Source organism: Manis javanica, chromosome 14 (genome assembly GCF_040802235.1).
Source record: "Manis javanica isolate MJ-LG chromosome 14, MJ_LKY, whole genome shotgun sequence".
Lineage (NCBI taxonomy): Eukaryota > Metazoa > Chordata > Mammalia > Pholidota > Manidae > Manis > Manis javanica.
The window spans coordinates 61,157,203-61,175,422 of NC_133169.1; the positions used below are offsets into that span (position 1 = coordinate 61,157,203).

An 18,220-nucleotide genomic window follows, 5' to 3' on the forward strand; every position below is an offset into this window, starting at 1 on the left:
AGCTGGAGGCTCTGGGGCCAGAGTCAGTTGCCTTTACTCAGCTTTTTATTCTGATGACTAACATTCTCATTCATTTGTCAAGGTCTGGCCAGGAGATAAGACCAACTTTACTAAACTTTGAGATAGGATCAATTTCAACTCCAAAGTTCTGACTCCCTTTGATGTGTCTTCATACCAGAAGTTTGGGAGGCCTGACCTCAAGTGCTGTGTTTACCTTTACTCCTTCCAGGATCTCATGTCACTGAATCACTAAATGTAGGAATCTCCCTTCTAAAGCGCTTTGATTTTCCCCAAGTCATCATACACAGACAGCATTCGGTTAAGCCCCAGAACAAAAGCAAGCACTCCTCACGGAGTGGTGACATCTCACAACCAGAAGCAGCTTACAGCTATTTGTTACTGCTGGAGACATCCAGCAACGGTATCCAGTGATCAACCATCTGCATGACCCAATACGGGAGCCACTAGCCACATGCAACTGTTCAGCTCTTGAAACGTGGCTAGGGCAACTGAGAAATGGAAGTATTACTTCACTTAACTCTGATTAATTTAAATGGAAATAGCCAGGGGTGGCTAGTTGGAACACAAAATATCAAGCTTCGTGAAAAACTGGAAGGTGCTCCGTACTCAACAATGAAATAACTGAAAAATAGACAAAGCCTAGGGCGATTTATGTAGCACGTATCCATGCTGGTCAATTCTTCAACAGAAAGAAAGCAGCAAGACAACGTCATCCCTTCCCCAGCATTCTCTGTAACTGGCAGCCCCTCTGCCAGAGATACTCCCATAAAATATGCAGTTTATCTCCTGTGAGTCTGTAATTGGCTTGGTGTGCACATAGGAAGAGGATAAAACCTTTAACAAAATTAAGTGTGCTTTGGTTTACAATATTATTCATCTTTCTTTGCTTCTTCTTTCATGGCATGAAAGCCTCCAGGACAGAAGTTGTTCAGCTGGGGCCATATTCTCTCCTTGCCCCACATCAGTCGGCCCGAGTGCAAGTCTCCCAAGACTTCAAAAGGCCTTAGGTCACTGCTGGCTGCGTGGAGTGAGAAAAGAACTGAGCTCTATGTTAGGAGAAAAAGATTTCAGGACAGCAGCACAAAAGCAGAGCCAAAGGTCCTGGAGAGAACATGGAACTCTAGAAAGAAGATAACCTTCACACTTGGGGGAGGGAGGACAGTGGGATACAAGAATACTGACACATTCCAAAGAAACTATTATGATAATGGATTATCTCCTCCCACCAGATAGTACCTTCTAGAGTCATCTTCCCCTCTGGTACCACCGTGGCCAGTTACAAGCAATGACACTCAACACACACATGTGACCAGCTGATAGTGTGCCCAGGAGGCTAAAGGTACACTTTCCCCATGTGGCACAAACAATCAAAAAGGAGGGGGGCAAAAAAAAGGAAGAGGGTGCAAAATAAAGATAAGCATTAAAAAGACACTTTCTGCAGAAAACAAAAGAGAGTATATTCATCAGAAAATAATCCACTGTGATTGAAGTCTTTGCTTACCCCTTTCTGGAGCCCCCCCAATGGGATTGTTGAGAGTTTCTGCAGCAGAAAAACAGAAGAGAAAAGGGATTTCTAACTCCTGGTTCAAACAAAAGTGATTCAAGCTAGCCTGGCCTAGGTCATAAGCTTATGCAAAACCCCAAATGTTTATGGAGTCCTTAATAAAATCTTGGTTGGTCTAGACTCCAACAGCTTCTTCCCTTTAAATTCATTCAGGAAAAGAAAAGGACAGCAGTCTGAGAAAAAGGAAAAAGATATCTCTGGGTTTGTTTCATATTAACAGGAAAAAAATCAAGAAACAACAATGCAGGGACTCCTGGCCCCTCATGGATGTGTTTTTGTCTCGAGTGTTAATGCCTACCTTGCCAGGTCAAATGGAATTTTTTCTGCATTCAGTGTAAATAGCATGGTAGTAAAAACTGGTGATGCTGGCAACCCTGTGAATGCTTGGATCTCTTTCCATTGTATCAAGGCACAGACTTTTTGATGGTCCCTCACATGAAAAAGCTTATGAATATTAGACACACACAGTCTCTTTGATGAAGGTTCAAATGTCTTGGGTTTCATGGCCAAATATTCAGTTCACTGAGTTAAAAATCTTTTGGACCTAAGTTTTAGGGGCCTGTTTCAAATTTGGACCTGTCTCAAACTCTAACCTGTTTACCTTCTGATTGTGTCTTCTGTCTGTCTCTTTCTTGCCTCTGGTTCTAGCAAGATTTTCCTATCAAAATAAAGGCATTTGAGTTTTTCCCTTACTAGGGAGATGGTTTCTGACTCGTTGGTTCTAAGCTTTTTCACTGTATGTGGCTGAAAGGCCACAAACTTCCAAAGAGTAAAAGCCAGCTGATTTATGAAGTCAATCACTAAAGAAAATTTATATATTTAGCAGTTGTAATTCCCCACATGGATAATAAGAGAAAGGGCTCCATATTGTTTGACTATCATGAACAGATTTAGTTCCATCTTAATTCTGTATTCTCCTATTTAGCAATTCAGCCATGTGATTAAGAATTACTCAAGAGTATCTTTTACTTCCAAACTCGCTGATAGAAACAGAAAAAAGTTAATTGCCAGTCACATATAAAAGCAAACTAGGTATCTAGAATGAAACTAGTAGGTTCAAAGTTCATGGGCATCTCCTTCTATTTCCCCATTTCTCCAAGAATCAATTCAGTTGTGATGGAGCAATTCAAGCATCTCCCGTCTTTACTAAGAAATACTGTACAGCTGACCCTTGAACAACACAGGTTTCAACTGCACAGGTCTACTCATACACAATTTAAAAAAAATAAATTGGAAAAGCTTCTGTTGGAGATTTGTGACAATTTCAGAAAACATTTTCTTTTCTCTAGCTTACTTTATTATAAGAATATGGTATATAATACATGGAACATTAAAACTATGTGTTAATTGACTGTTTATGTTACCAGTAAGGCTTCCAGTCAACAGCAGGCTACTAGTAATGTTTTGGGGGAGTCAAAAATTATATGCAGATTTTCCACTGCACAGGGGCATAGTACCCCTAAACCTCACATTGTTCCAAGGTCACAGGGCCGTATTACTTTGCCTATAAAGGAACTACTTCTTTTGAAGTCACAACTCTTAGTTTTGATTTATTCATCAAAAATGATGGCCACCTCTCAAGTCTTCACCAAAACAACACAGGGAAAGAAGTAAGAACCTACTGCTTAGCTGATGTGATCCCACTCTGCTATCTTATCTAGCTAGGTAACAAGCACTCACTACTTCACCTCATCTGAAAAGGCCTGGCCACATCACACTTGGTTTGGGCATCTGAGTCAAATAAGCCCATTAGGGTCTCTCATACTCAAACCTAAGCTGTGAGTTCCGGGATCTGGGAATTTGCAACAATCATGTCATTTCACCTCTGCGTGTTCACTTATGATGGCAACCAGTCTGTACAAACAACAGATTCATGCATCTGAACTCACTCAAATTAAAAAACAAGTTCATAAAATGATTGTAATGCAGACTTTATATTTTAAAAAGCTACTAAAATGTTTTACAAACTGAGTAGATACATCTTGAGGCTACATGTATAACTGTAAGGAAGGCAAACTTTCACACACACAAAAAATCCTGAGTAAGGAAAATACTTTCAAAAGTTTGTTTCACCTCCAAAGCCACTAGTCTAAAATGTGCATAAATCTGGTGATTTTCACTACGGGGCTCTCCTACTGAAGGTGAAAGATTGTAGACATACTTGCTGTCAATAGTTCTAATGCAAATGTTTCAACATTAATCAGCTACCATGCTTGGCATTAAGAGAATGACTTCTAAAATGACACAAATGGAAACATACACATGCAAATGTGCATATGTACACTAAAATGGATCACTATTATGTTAGAAAATATCCACCCTCCTTGCACCTCCATCCTCTCTATCCTGACCTGGGTTTTCTAGCACCCTATTCTGCAGAGATGGGAGTGGAGAGCTTCGGTGTATAAGACACGGAGAGCTGAGTGGCTGAAGGTTAAGCCAAATTAAGAAAATAATTCAGGAGTCCTGCTTCTGAGTCTCCCATCCTACTTCCAAAACTCATCTTCTGCTTTTATATTCAAAGTGCATTTTCAAAGCTATTACCTATTTTGAGTTTAACCAAATATTCACAAGACGTGAAGGAGAGATAAAACACAATCCTTTCTCACTGAATTATTTTGATTTTTGTCTTTTGCGCTCCCAGATATCAAGACTGTCAAATAAACCAGTTTTGATTCATAAATAATAGTTCCATTATATCTACTGTGCCACTCATCAGAGTACCTGAAATTTTAATTCACTTGTTCAGCTAAATTTCATCTTCAGTTCATGGCCATAAAATTCTTTATTGACAAACTTTCAAACCAACTTTGACTCTGAGGTATCTAGTCAACATTTTTCTTCTGTGTGGATATTAGTTTATTGAATAAGTGGCATCTGTTTTCCTCCACATCACTAGCAGAGTAGGTATTTCCTTTTGACAGCTTTGCAGGATTTATGGGTTTGCATGCTCTGAAGAAAAATAGTACTAAGCAAAAAATTCCAATTCATTACCTCTGAGTACTTAATTAAGTTCATACCCATAGCCCACTGGAGGTGAACCCTGAAACTGTGACAGCAGCAGAGCAGCCAGCTCTATTATCTTTGGAAGACAGAGAGGATTCTAATGATCCTGACTTAATTTTTCCATTTATGATATTCATAAATGTTCCTTCTATTTTGCTCCCCTCTAGACCTGGACAGAACTGTTTGGCAAACAAGCACAGATTCCTCTCTGCAGCCTCTGAGCACTGTTTGTGCAGCCCATCTAAACAATAATGCCAGGCAGTAGCCTAACATTACTCTCTGGCCTTCCAGAAAGTGGACACCTCTTATCACAGGGTTTCCCATGAGGTGCGGCTGCAGAAGGCAACTGGCCCCCAGGTGGGAAGACAAGCAGTTGTCTCGCTAAGCAAACTCACAGAGAGCAGTGGAAGCCGGGGTTACCTGTCGGGGTTCTGTGTGCACACGTGCATCTGTAGGAGGATCCGCTGTGTGAAAGTCTTAAAGCACTGCCCACATTTCCAGAGATGCCAGTCACTGAACTCTGAGTGGAGCTGGCTTGTGGAAGTCGGGCTTGCGAGGACTCGCTGATTTTTCACGTTGATTTGGTTAAAACCTGATTCGATGGGCCCAGACTTATCCAGGAGAGAGAAGTTCCTGCTGCAGGGGGTCTGTGGGAAAACGACGGAGCGCTGCTGAGTGGTGGGGGACAGTTTGCTGCTCTTGTTGAATGGCTGCAGGGCATCCTGTCTGCACATGGCTTCCATCACGGTTGAGGGAACATTTACTGGGAGAACAACAATCATTTTAGAGATCAGTTTTATTAGCACTTAAACTAAGCAACCATTTTAAAGAAAATTCCTATAAATTAACATTAAAAATTTTTGTTTTTCTAGACTCAGAATTAACATAATAATATTTTGATTTGAGGGGGGAAGCATTATTTGCACCCATTAATAACTCATTCAACAACTATTTGTTAAGCAGCTACTATAGACTCAGGATTGTTTGTCTGTGATCTTTGCCATCACAGAGTTCACTCTGACTTAAGACGTAAAGACTCCATAATGAAACTCCACAGCGCACCCAGGGTTTGAGGGAGCTTAGATGGCAAGCAGAGCAAAAGGGGGAGAACGGGAGGCTGTCCAGAGGGGGTGGCCTTGAGCCATGCAGAGAAGGTAGATTCAGTCCTTCAGGATTTCACCAGACTCTGTCAGCACAGGGCAGCTATTCAAGAAAAACCAGCTGAAGAGATGAAGGCAACACTATGAAAACCACTTGGAGACAGAAGTCTGGCACGTCGGTGGGACAGCAAGGGGAACAGGCTGATGGAGGAGGGCATGGGTTCTCGACACTGTGGGAATGAGGGGTGAGAGGTGGGATAGACTTCAAGGGCCTTTAAAGTCCAAATCAACAAATAAACCAAAGACTTCAGGCCTAGGAAATAGAACAGCCTGTTTCCAAGCTGAACAAGTAAGAAAAAAAAAGAATCAGTCAGGGAGGGCTTGAGTGAGGATTGATTTTCATACAGGAAGCAGCAGTGGATAAGGTGAGACGGGAAGGCAACAGAGTGAGGTGCTTGCACCTCGGGCTTCGGAATCAGAAAGACCTGCCTCTGCCTTTTATGATCTTGGGCAAGTCATTCAATCTCCGGGTGCCTCGGTTTTGTTTCTCCGTCTGTAAACTGAGGACAGTGGTAGTAACAGAATATAGCTTGGTAGTAGAGACAGCCTAGATTTCAACTCCACTGTTTACTGGCCTTGCCATGGGCAAGAACGGAACATGGATATCCACAGTTTAATCCTTGGTAAGATTGTAATGGTCATCCTAAGGATTTTAGGAGCATTTGGTAAATCCATGGTGGCCCCTCCCTAGATGGTAAACTCTGTGAGCTCTGGCTTCCTCATCTTTAAACCCCTTTAGTGACATTTAAATGAGATGATGCCAGTATTCATCACTGGGCTTACCATCCACAATGGCCACCATCCTCATCACTATAGAGGAGACTGGAATGAAGGGACATAGATCTGACCTCAGGGGATGATGGTGGGGCTGGGGAAAGAGCTAGAAGTAAGACACATTTTTGAGGAGGGAAACCTTGAAATTTGTTTTTCTTTTTTTTTTTAGTTGTTAGTCTATATATAATATATATCATATGCTCACTATGTCGACCCACAGATAAGAGGTTATTAGAATCTAATATGCTTAAAAACTATTATTATTTTTTTAAGTAACTACTAACCCAATAAAATGTATTTATTGGTAATTTCAGGAGTCAGAGATGAAAGGTTACAGGGTGGTCAAGGAAAGGAAATTAGAGACCAAAAAAATTTGAAAAGGCTGGCGGACAAAAAGATGGGTGATAAGAGGTCAACTATGGCCTTTGGCCACCTGTTCAAGACCACAGGGAGGGAAACATGAGCTGGACACTCTCATTCAGCCCGGCCACAGACCTTCACCAGGATTCCTACACAGCATGACAAGTGTGCCCAGCTACAAAGAAAGAATGGTAGAGGCCCATGACTGCCAGAAGGCTTTGGGTGGACACGTAGATGCCACGTGTGCAGACACACAAGGCTCGGTGGGTGCCACTGATGACTCTTCAAGCCAGAGAGCATTCTGCATAATCACAGGTATTCTACGAGCCCACCCAAGGGACGTCTCTGTCTGCAGAGCGCGGTCGGCATGGCCCATCCTGGCTTAGGGAGGAAAAATACAACAAGAGACTCACCGACCTGGAAAGACCCTTGAGTTTGTCAAGTAGGCCTTGTTTTATGCTGACAGCACATATAAAAAAATAATATGTTTTATTAGACTCATGGGGAGATTTAAAAAAATTAAATCAGACCAATGTAGGGCCTCACCATCTACATTTCTTAAAAGTTCCCTAGGTGCTTCTAATGTACAATCAGAATTGAGAATCATGGATCTAATCAAATCCTCTCTTATTGTGAGTAAAAAAAAAAACAGAAGTCCAAGAAGGTCCAATAACTTGCCCAGCATAATATCTTTAGTTAAGAACACAGCTAGGTTGGAAGCTTTAGCTTTCTGTTTCCAGGGTATTTTTTTCTGACTACATGCCTACACTGACTCTTGTTCACTAGCTGTGTTTCAAAGATAAAAAGGACATTTCACGACATTTTACAACAACTGTTTTGAGCTTGTATATATATATATATGTATCATATAGCTATTTATGCATAATTTCAACTTCTGAGGCAAAAGCATGTAGTCAATATGAAATTTGCCCCTACATTTAAGACTTAAAAAAAAAATCTTTGCACACAGACTGTTACTTTTTAAGTCGGTAAAGATAAGGAAGAATGTTTTACCATGTCTGGTATTTTTAAATAAGAAATAAAAACAGCAGCATTGAAAGGGATTAGGGGAGAACCCTTCTCGTTTATTCCGTTTATGACTAACCCAGAAGAAACAAAACAGAGGGAAACCCACAGGTTTTCAGGCAACACGGAGCTCTTGCGGGCTGGGAAATGCCAGACTGACAGGAAGGCAGGCATGGGGGGAGGCTGCGGAATGAAGACGTCATCCACATGCAAGAGAGCAGGAAAATGGACCAGAAGCTTCCCTGTTGGAAAGAGGAATATAATGCCCTTTGTGGGAAAATAATTCAAATAATTACTCTAAGTATAAATGATAAATTTTGACTTCTCATTTGTGCTCCTCCTGGAAAGTAACCTAACGAATCAATTTTCAAACGCTGTTAAGGTCATGTAACCATTTTATTAAACCAAAGAATTTGGCGGCCAATGAGCTGTTGAAAGTTTAATGATCAATGTCAAAAGGGTAATAAAAAAAATTTGTACCAGTTTCTATAATGATCTGAGATACATGGAATCTGAGTTAATGATAATAATAATAGCATTTAGGGGATATAAGAGTGGGGATGATTGGAATAAAATTATTCTCTGTCCTGTTATTTTCTTCTCAAGCACACAACTCAAAACAAATGTAATATGCTTCCAAGATGCAGGTAGGAGTACCTGCACTCGACAGTCTACCTTTGACATGGTCCTTTCTTGCACCTGTGAATAAATGCAGTCCTATTGAATGAAATGATCATATAATTCTGAGAGAAGAAAAGGTAAGAATAGGAATGAATAATTTTCATGAAAAGAACCATATGTGATCTTTAAATTGTCTGGCAGAGCTCCTGCACACTCCCACGGGACCCTAGAGATCTACAAAGTGTTAAGTTTTTAAAGCAGGACGTAAAGGACACAGAAGATTCTTCTTCCTAAATACCAATCTGATTGGACCCACCATCAAAAATACTGACCAAACACAGGGAATCATCAGAAAGGGGACAGGGTATGAGTCAGCAAACACTCATCCCAACTCAACAGCTTGCCTTACAGACAATTGCAAAGGGCCCAGAGATGACTAGCTGATATGATCAAAAAGCTTCTACACACAGACGGAGCTGACAAAACCTCTCCAGTCTGCATGACAAAGATTAAGGGGAAGAGGGCAAACTCTCAAAGCCTGAAAGAATACAGCCAAGAAAGAACATGGTCACTGGATGACTAAAACACTGTGAGAGACAAATGCAGGATCCATAACACAAAGTCCTACTTTACCGCCTTGTCCATTGATGGAGCCCATAAATGCTCAGTGAGTAGCTATCACGTGCCTAACACAGTGCTGGCGCTGCAGACACAGGGGGGACAAGAAAGCCACAGTCCGGCCCTTGCGCCCCTGCAACACTAGTGAGAGAGACAGGTACTAAACAAGGGTTTTTACAGAGAAAGATCTACTCAGTTTCATCAAATTGAAATTCCCATTAGTTTACCACTAATTGTAAGATGTCAGTTTCAGAAAGATGGAAATGTGACAAACAGATGCATTTTAGGATGGACAGGACACAGTTACGACAGGTGTGGTAAGTGCTCTGAGAGAGAACAGGGTACCAGGAAAGCATATATCTGGGATGCATCCCTGAGGCAGTGACCTCGAGGGTGAGTCCTGAGGGGCACACAGGCTCAGACAGGTGTGAAGGGAGGACAAGGCAACGCAGAGACAAGCACGGCGGCCTGGCCATCTGCATGGTGTGCTGAGGTGGTGGAAGCTCAGGGCACCAAAGGAACAGAAAGAAGGCTCATGGGCCAGAGAGAGAAGGTGAGAGGGGCTGCAGCTGGGCTGGAGAGGAAGGGGGCACAGCCCCCACGGCCCGCGGGGCAGGGCAGTGCACAAAAATAAGTGATGGGGGGCAGGTTAGCACAATATGGGGTGCGGGGTCTGTAGCAAGTTGAATAGGGCATGGCCAGTCTAAAGATGAATTCTTATTCTGTGAAACACTGTGAGCAACACAAAATATTTCTGGAGACTCTATGTGGCCTGTAGGCTACCATATTAAGAACTTGGGGTTTATTCTGAGAGTCACAGCAAGCCAAAAACAGGTTTTAAGCAAGGGAGTGTGTGATGATCAGATTTAAGCTTTAGATATATCACCACTCTGCACTGTTCAGTGAGAGGAAGGTGCAGAACGACGTACACGGTGCGCTGCTCTTTGTAGAAAAGCAGAAGGACCGACGAGAGGAAGGGGAAGACAGGGAGTGCTTCCTTGCATGCTGAAGGGCAAAAACATGTCTGGAAGCATTCCTAAGGTTCAGGTGGTGGCAGCAGAAAGGAAAAGAAATGCACATAAGCATAGACAGTCCACAGGACTGGAGAGCTGATCAGACAGGAAAGTGAGGACGAATGAGGCGTCTGCGTTTCCAGAAAGAACCACTGGGTGAATGGGAGGGAGGGCTTCTGAGGTGGGGCAGAGGCAGCTGGCGGGCCCAGAGGAATGGTTTTGGTTTTATATGTTCAGCAGGAGATGCCTGGAGACACACAAGTGCAGATGTGGAGAAGACAGCTGGGTAGGGGTCTGGGGCTCAGTAGAGGGGTCTGCATTGGAAATATAAACCTGGGAGTACCCACCTTAGTCCCCTGGGAAACAGCCTCTGAACTGGACGTTTGTGGTTTTGTGTGCAGCTTACTCGGGAGTGCTCCTGGGAGTGAGTGAGGCAAGAGGGTCATGCTGAAGAAGGGTGTCAGATCTGGAGCTGGGATGATCCTTCGGAGTTTCCCTGCTCTGGGACAAGCAAACCAGTCCTTAGGACCCCCACACTGACCAGGCACTGGATGTGAGCTGCAGGGGGAGGGGGCAGGACCACCGGTAATGTGGCTCTCCTAAGCGGAAGGTATTTCCAGGACACAAACTCACTTGAGAGCTGTCAGCCCCTCACATTCCCAAGAATGGGGGCAAGGAGTGCCTCAGTCCTACAGCCTGGTGGGGATCTGGGCCGCACCCTGCAGCACCCTCCAGCACCCAAGAGGTCCGGTCTCTAATGAGGGCAGGTTTCCCCGTGTCTTTCATCATTTATTTCTGTGGACACGTTTTCCATGGAAGCTGCCTTCTGTTGGAATCCTGCATGGACACCAAGGCCTCCTGTGAGGTGACTGTCTCCTTTGCTTCTTCCAGGACTCTGCAAGGTTCTCCAGTTCTGGACCAATTTTTGTATTAGTTTCTTGGCCCAGGGTTTCCAAACCCGGCAGGTAACTGGAAATCAAGCCCCCCACCATAGCTAGGGCTGATGTTTAGAGTATGACTCTAATTAGAGTTTTCACCAATGGCCCAGGATGGACAGTTCCTTGGCTGATGGGCTTGAGGGTAGCCTTTTCCTAGTTGTCATTCAGGGACCAAAAAGGAACCTCAGGTTCCTGGATTTATGAAAGGGGTCTAATCCCAGCTCCCTACTGTGCACAGAGGCCTGGGAGCTTGAAGCCCCCCACCCCCCACCCCACCCCCAGCTGCACAGATGCTCAGCCTGCCAGCCTCAAGCTCAGGCTCACTGGCATGGCCATCTCACATGGCACCTGCGCTCGTTTTGTTTGCAGTTGTGCTCATGTGCCTTCTTCTACACTAAGTTCCTTGAGGACGGGGCCTTGGTTTCTGGACCCCATCACAATGCTTCCTACGGGGTCTTGCACATTTGATGTTCTCTTGTTGGACTCAACTATACTGTAATCTCCTCAATGTTCACAGACATAAGGTTTGAGTTAGGGCCTTCTTGACCCCGAGAATCATTTCTCATTATTGGGGATGTGTAGAGGTGCCCCTTTTTATTTTCTGCTCTTTAAAATCAAGAGAATAAGGCAGGCCTCCTGGAGGAAGCACTCACTTCCCGCGTCGCCATCACGTCTCACGTTCACTACCTCACCTTCACCTTCGCTTGCCAAGGCAGAAAACACAGCAGGAAGATTTGTTGAACATTTATTCCTAGGGTTTTTTTTTTTTTAATTTCCTCTGAAATGAATATGAACACACGACGGTCTTTACACTCTGCAGGAGCTAATCCCTCACTGGAAGCTTGGGGAGCCTCATTCCTTCTCGTGTATGAATATGTCCACACAGGGTCCCCTTCAAGCTTTTCTGAAAGGACCACAGTGGACGGAGTGGCTCTGTCTTTGGGGCTCTATTACATTTATAACTATGTTTTTTTTAAAAAGAAAATAACATAGAAATTGCTTCCAGAACCCAAATGCCTGTGTGAAATGCCGCCTTCTCTTTGAGGCCCGGCGGCTTTCAATGGCTTGTCCGTGCCTGTGCCCCACTGCTGCACGGCCGCCGCTGGAGGGGCAGCTACTGAAGCCCGAACCCACCACCATGCCCGATAGGAAATGTGTACTTTCGATGTTGAAAGAACCATGGGAAGGAAATGATACTTTTATAAATAAAAAGTGCTTACTAAGTATTATTCACTAAGTAAAATCATATTTTCCCTGAACATCTTGGACCATGTATCAATTTTGTTAACAAAGAAAAATCTGGCTGAAACACTTAATCCCTTCTAAGAATGGCAAGAAAATCCTCAGTATTTGTCCCCTGAGCATTCACTATTTCCTGTGTACTTAGTACTATAAGGAGGCTCTGTGGAGGTGTTTTGTCAAATAAGTCTTTAATCTCAAGAAGCTTCTTTTTAAGGTACCTAATTTATTTTGTGGCTAGCGCAGAAGGATAAAAATTGTCTTCGAATTGCTAAACCAGTTGAGATGATTTAAATTACTCAGGGCTGCAGAAGGCTATCTGTTAAATGATCTGTGCATGCCCTTTCACACATTTGTGCTTTTAAATCACAGAATATTTTCCCGGTACAGAATAAGGAACCCTCATTAGAAGGCATTCCCAGGTCTCTGAGTGAATCATGGGGAATGTGAATCTATCTCAGAGTTAAAGTCATATATCTCCCGCACACTGTCTGATGAAACTTTCTGCAGGTTTCTTAGGTAGCCAATCACATGACAGATATATGACTCTGAGACAGGAACTGAAATAGAATGCCTATAATGCCCTTAGGGGGAAGGGGGATTGTCACTGTTGAGCCTTTTAGTCAATGACTTAATTCCCTGTCAACTTCCCTCCACTCTAGTTTAGCACTCTGAATGCAACCCCAAAGAGCTGCTAATTTGCCTAATGAATCCACAATACTGCAAGTGGCTATGGCTTTCTAATTTTCTTCCAAGGATTTCAGGTGCTAAATGATACCACATTTGCTCTGGTATAGTTAATTTAATACTCTAATCAACAACCTCAAGCACGTTTCACAAGGGTTGGACTCTAGGAGATAGGACTGAGGTGCAAAACACACGGTGTTTCCAGAAAGCACCATTTTTGAAGTCAGTGAGGCACTGAATCTGAAGACCAGATGGTACAGGCTTAGGCACCCATTGTCAGGTGGCTGGGAACAGCACATGGGACCCTCAACATCCTGCAGCCCAACCCCTAAAGCCCTCTCATCTGCGTAACGGCATCATGAGGTGGAAGCATTGTTCCACCCCAGAGATCCACAGCAAGGGGAAGAAATGTGCTTCCTAGGTAGCCGTTCCATAGATGTTTCCATTTCTGACCCATAACTCAGTGAACAGCCACACCATCCTTCTAATTCCTCAGACCAAAGCCTTGGAGTTATCCTTGTCTCCTTTCTTTCTCACTCAGCATCTGATGCATCAGCAAAATGCTGTTGGCTTTACTTACAAAACATAAGGATGACCCAACTGCCTCTCACTAGCTCCACCACTTCCCCATGGGTCCCCGCTACCACCACCTCGCCCCTGGCTCCCTGTACGAGCCTCTAACTAGATTCTCTACTTGGCCCTCACCCTTACTGTCCAGGCTTCGCTCCGAAGACAGGTAATCCACGAACAACTGCAGTCAGATTAGATCATTCTTCTGCTCTAAGCTCTGTGGCAGCTGCCTTCACCGGAGCCACACAGAATAAATAAACTCCAGGGTCCTCTGGTGGTCTCCTGGGCTGTACACGATCCCAGCCCCACCCCACCATATCTAAATTAAGTTCTCCCCACCTCACTCATTCTGAAATACCTACGCTAACCTTGATGACGCTCTTCCAACAGGACAGGAACATTCCCACCCTGGAGCCGTTACACCGTTAGTCCAGCTATCTGGAACACTGTTCTCTCAAAACACGCATGGCCGATCCTTCACATCCTTAAGGCTTATCCGAAGGGCCACATTCCCAGATGGCCCAGCCTGACCACTCTCTAAGACTGCAACTCCCAACTCCCAGCACTTTTAGCCCTTCTCTGCTTTGTTATCTGTACTGTGCTTATCCTACCTGACAAACCCTTTATTTACCCATTTACTTGTTGATCTGTCTCCCTCCACTAGAATGTATGCTCCACAAGTAGAGAATTCTTGTCTGCATTGTTCACTGCTCTATCTGCAGCACCTCCCATGGCACTGACCTACAGTAGGTGTTCAGTAAATATCTGAGCAATGAATGAATGGATATCTGGACTATGTGCTACATACTTTAGAACTCTAGACTTGGATATGTTTATTCCCAGACATTTCTCAATACCACAATAATGTCTTCAGAGTCTGAAGCAGGCTGTATTAAAGGACGAAACAGAGGGCCTTACAGAATTTCTGGAATCGTTGTGGATCAAATTCCATACCTCAGAGATAAAGTTATATGTCAGAGTTCTAATGTACAGACAGGCCCACGTCAGCAGACTGAGGGCTGCCCCTGGTGCTTTTCTGTGCATGGACCTAGATCTAGTTTAGCGGACCTGGGGCCTGGAGCATCGTGGGAAGACAGAGCATACTGGTCTCCACGTCTGTATCTGTCTCCACCTCCAACTGCACACTCATGTCCAACACTAAGATGTTGTTCTGTGAAAACAGATACTTCCTTAAACAGGGGTATCGCTGCAGGAGAGAAACTTTCCAATGGAAACTTGGGAAGTAAGAAGAATGTACTGTATGTCCAAAGACTCATTTTTTTATTTGAGATTGGTTTGGGGTTAGGGTAAAGTAGAAAAGGAAAGTTGTTAGAATATGTTTTTTTGAGGATTATATTTTTTACAAAGAAAACAAAGGCAAAATGGAAAAGAAATATCTGACCATCAGCATTTTGATCAGGAGTAACAGAACATTTTTACTGGAGTTTGTGTATGTTTGAGGGAAAGTAAGTAGAGAAGGAAAAAGCAAAATAACGCCTTTTTCAAATTCAAAACAAAGTTTTAAAAATAGATCTGTTGTCTCGGTTTCTTTCTCTATTGCATAATCCTGAATTGTCAGGTCACAGATCAATTTGGTGACAAGTAAAGAAAGATACCATCATGGAAACCAGTGTTTCTCACTGAAGTACATCAGAATCATCTAATTCTGTTCCAAATATTGGAAATCACCTTACAACATTTTCCAAAGAATTGATACAACAAAAGTATAAAGTTTTTAAGTATAAAAAAGTGAAAGTTGCTACATTTGCCTAGGCATTAGAATCTTTTCTTAAAGATAATGATTGTCATACTAATAAAGACAGAAGGAAATCACATGGTTGACTTTGGACTAGGAAATTTTAACAGACACAAATTCCTCAGTCATGTATCTAAATTTTCACTACCACTTTTCATTCCAATGACTCCTTAGGAGGAAGCACATTCAAGCGACTGGAGGGGCATGATTCCTGATTAAATAGTATTGTTTGCTCATTATTTCATGCCTGCATCTAGTATGACTCCAGGAAAACTGCACACCCCTTCAGAGCAGAAGTTGTATCTTACACTGCTCTTCCAACACCATTTGTAAGGTGACAGGCATAGAACCACACACATAGTAGTAGGTGCTCAGTAAATACCAGCTGCCTTCACGTTGCTACCAGTCATTATTAAAAACTATGACAAAGGTTTTGAAACTGTAAACAGGTGAAGAAGGATTGGCCTGTGTGAGTCAAAAGGCCCTGTGAAAACGCAAAGAACATAGAGGAAACTGAAAACGATGGAACAGACACATGTACATTTGTGTTACGTATCAGAGTGAACTGCATTTCAGGAGTTTCAAACAACACTCTTAAAAATTACATTAGTTTTGAAATAGTATTTTTGAGATGTGAATTCAGAGCTAAAATAAATTCTTACAGTTTTCATCCTGGGCCATGCATTGTAAGGGAATCCCAAAGAAAGATGTATAGCTGTCATTGTACCACACCAGAAGCTCGGTGCCCCTGGGAATATCTATACAGGCTCGGTAGAATATATTCGACCTATTCAAAACAAAAGAAAACCCAGCTTAGTAATAGGTAGGATCCACGTGCCCCCATCCATATTTTTATTGGCCCACCAAAGTTCTGGCCAGTTCCAGCTAAACAGTTTCTGTTTGTCATAAAATCTGCACCCACCTTATCATTCCCAGCAGCCAATAACAGCCTGTAACCCAGTATGATACACAGCTTATAGTTTATTTCCACAGTGTCCCTCTATAGAATGTCTGGGCTGAAAAGACAGATGTTTGGCCCAAGAGGCAGAAGAAAGGAAGAGTTCAAAAAAAACAAAACTTGCAGCTCACATTAATGAGAAAAATCTCTTCTCTTGGCGAATTGCAGATGCTAGGACCTCAACCTTATATATCAATTAATACCATTGACTTCATAATTGAAAGAAAAGTATTACAAGTATTCTTATAACTTGGCCTTGGGAGTCCCCAAATTTGTAATAAAACTAAACCAGTCTGTGATAGAGAGACGGAGAGTAATAAAAATCTTCCCCGTTGACTTTCTTCTAAAGTTTGATACAGGAGAAGAGAAAAACCTTCTGATGTGAAATAGATGGAAATTCAATAAATACAAGAGAAGCACTTCACTCTAGCTGAAAGATTACACTCTGAAATGATAGAGTGAAGTTACCAAGAAACGTACATTTTTTATAACAGCTTTGGTACTGTAAAGAAAAATCTACAGATTTAAAAATAAACACATACAAGGAGACTGCGAATGGTTTTCTCAATGAGAAATTGCTACCAATATTAGCCTCAAGTTCCAGATAAAAGTGTTTAGGGTTGGTGGGCCTTAAATTTAGCCTTTGTGTAAGAAATTGGCTGTAGCAGGGCAATTTGTTCCTTGTATAACATTGCAGACACAAGGCGAATCCTTCACCACATTTTTCATGGCAGTGAGATATGCACTTGTCAACATATTTTGTCACCACAAAGTGGCTCTTGGCAATAGGATCATAAAGATCAATAAAAAAAGTGCAGATTCTCAATATTTTACTTGCAGCTGCAAAAATTTCATTTATCTTGTTATTTTCCTTACTTGCTGCCATTCTGTCTCACGAGGGCACTGCTAGCTAAGCAGAATGTTTTTCCCAACATTCTATGAATATCTGACAAAAACTCCAGCCAGTTGTCCGGACCTCGCCACCCTTTCCTCCCTCCGCATCTCCGAGAGCTGTGCATTTTATTAATTCTTTCCACTGCTACATAAAAAAATCAGAATGAGAGCCGAGCTATAAATCACTGGCATCTCCTAACTTGAGAAAAATTGAGTCTACTTTGTACTTCACCCTTGTAACATTTCATCTCTCGGTTTGGCTTCCCTTAATGTAAACACAGCGCCCAGCAAATGAATGTGCTAAAACCAAATGACACACTTTGCTGCTGAAAGAGCAGAACTGTTTTCGAGCAATGGGTGGTCTTCTGAGGCACAGTGCAGGCTGAAAGGGGGGGAAAGAAACGTGTAAGCGTACACCGTTCCTTACAAGCAGGCAGAGCTTCCAAAACTCGCAGAAATCTCTGCATGTTGAAGCACATCAAAGGGATTTTTCCCTTTTCAGATAATATTTCCTCTGCTGACATGCATTTAGTATTGTGGTTGGACGACTCATAAAGATAGCTTCATGGCGTCCCAACGCAGTTGAAGCAGAACACATGCCAGCAAACATTACTGTCAGCCTCAAAATAAAAACAAAACGTTCAGCTGAGGGTCAATCAATCAAGGGCGCTTTGAAGAAAATTCCATTTAGATATTACAAATCATAACAGAATGAATCTAAACCAGCTGACTTTTTGTGAAGAGGACATTCATGTACAATAAAAATTAGGCTGGCTCTTCAGAGTCCAACTTTTCTATTTTCTTACTCTTGGACGTGGTCACTGGGGATGGATGCCAGTTTTTTAAATTGTGTTTTTGTAGTTCATTTTATAAAGATCTGAAGTAATCGAAAACAGATCAGCAGAGAGAACACGACGTTTAAGCGCCACCATGAAAGGAGAGCTATAAAATCCACTTAATATTGACAGATAGGTAATGACTTACTCATGCCCACCTTCCTTTTAGGGGTGTCTTG

General features: G+C 42.7%; 1 protein-coding gene across 4 annotated transcripts in view; it reads right to left on the bottom strand.

Annotated features, from left to right (window-relative positions):
* The window catches only part of PRDM6 (PR/SET domain 6), a 150,743-nt gene that overhangs the window by 17,167 nt on the left and 115,356 nt on the right, over positions 1-18,220 (bottom strand). For all 4 annotated transcript variants that reach the window (XM_037005254.2, XM_037005253.2, XM_073221071.1 and 1 more), the window contains 2 exons: positions 16,016-16,140; positions 5,012-5,354 (listed from right to left, as the gene is read on the bottom strand). In XM_037005254.2, the coding sequence (XP_036861149.2) occupies positions 5,012-5,354; positions 16,016-16,140 (468 nt within the window). The remainder of the gene's footprint in view (positions 1-5,011; positions 5,355-16,015; positions 16,141-18,220) is intronic.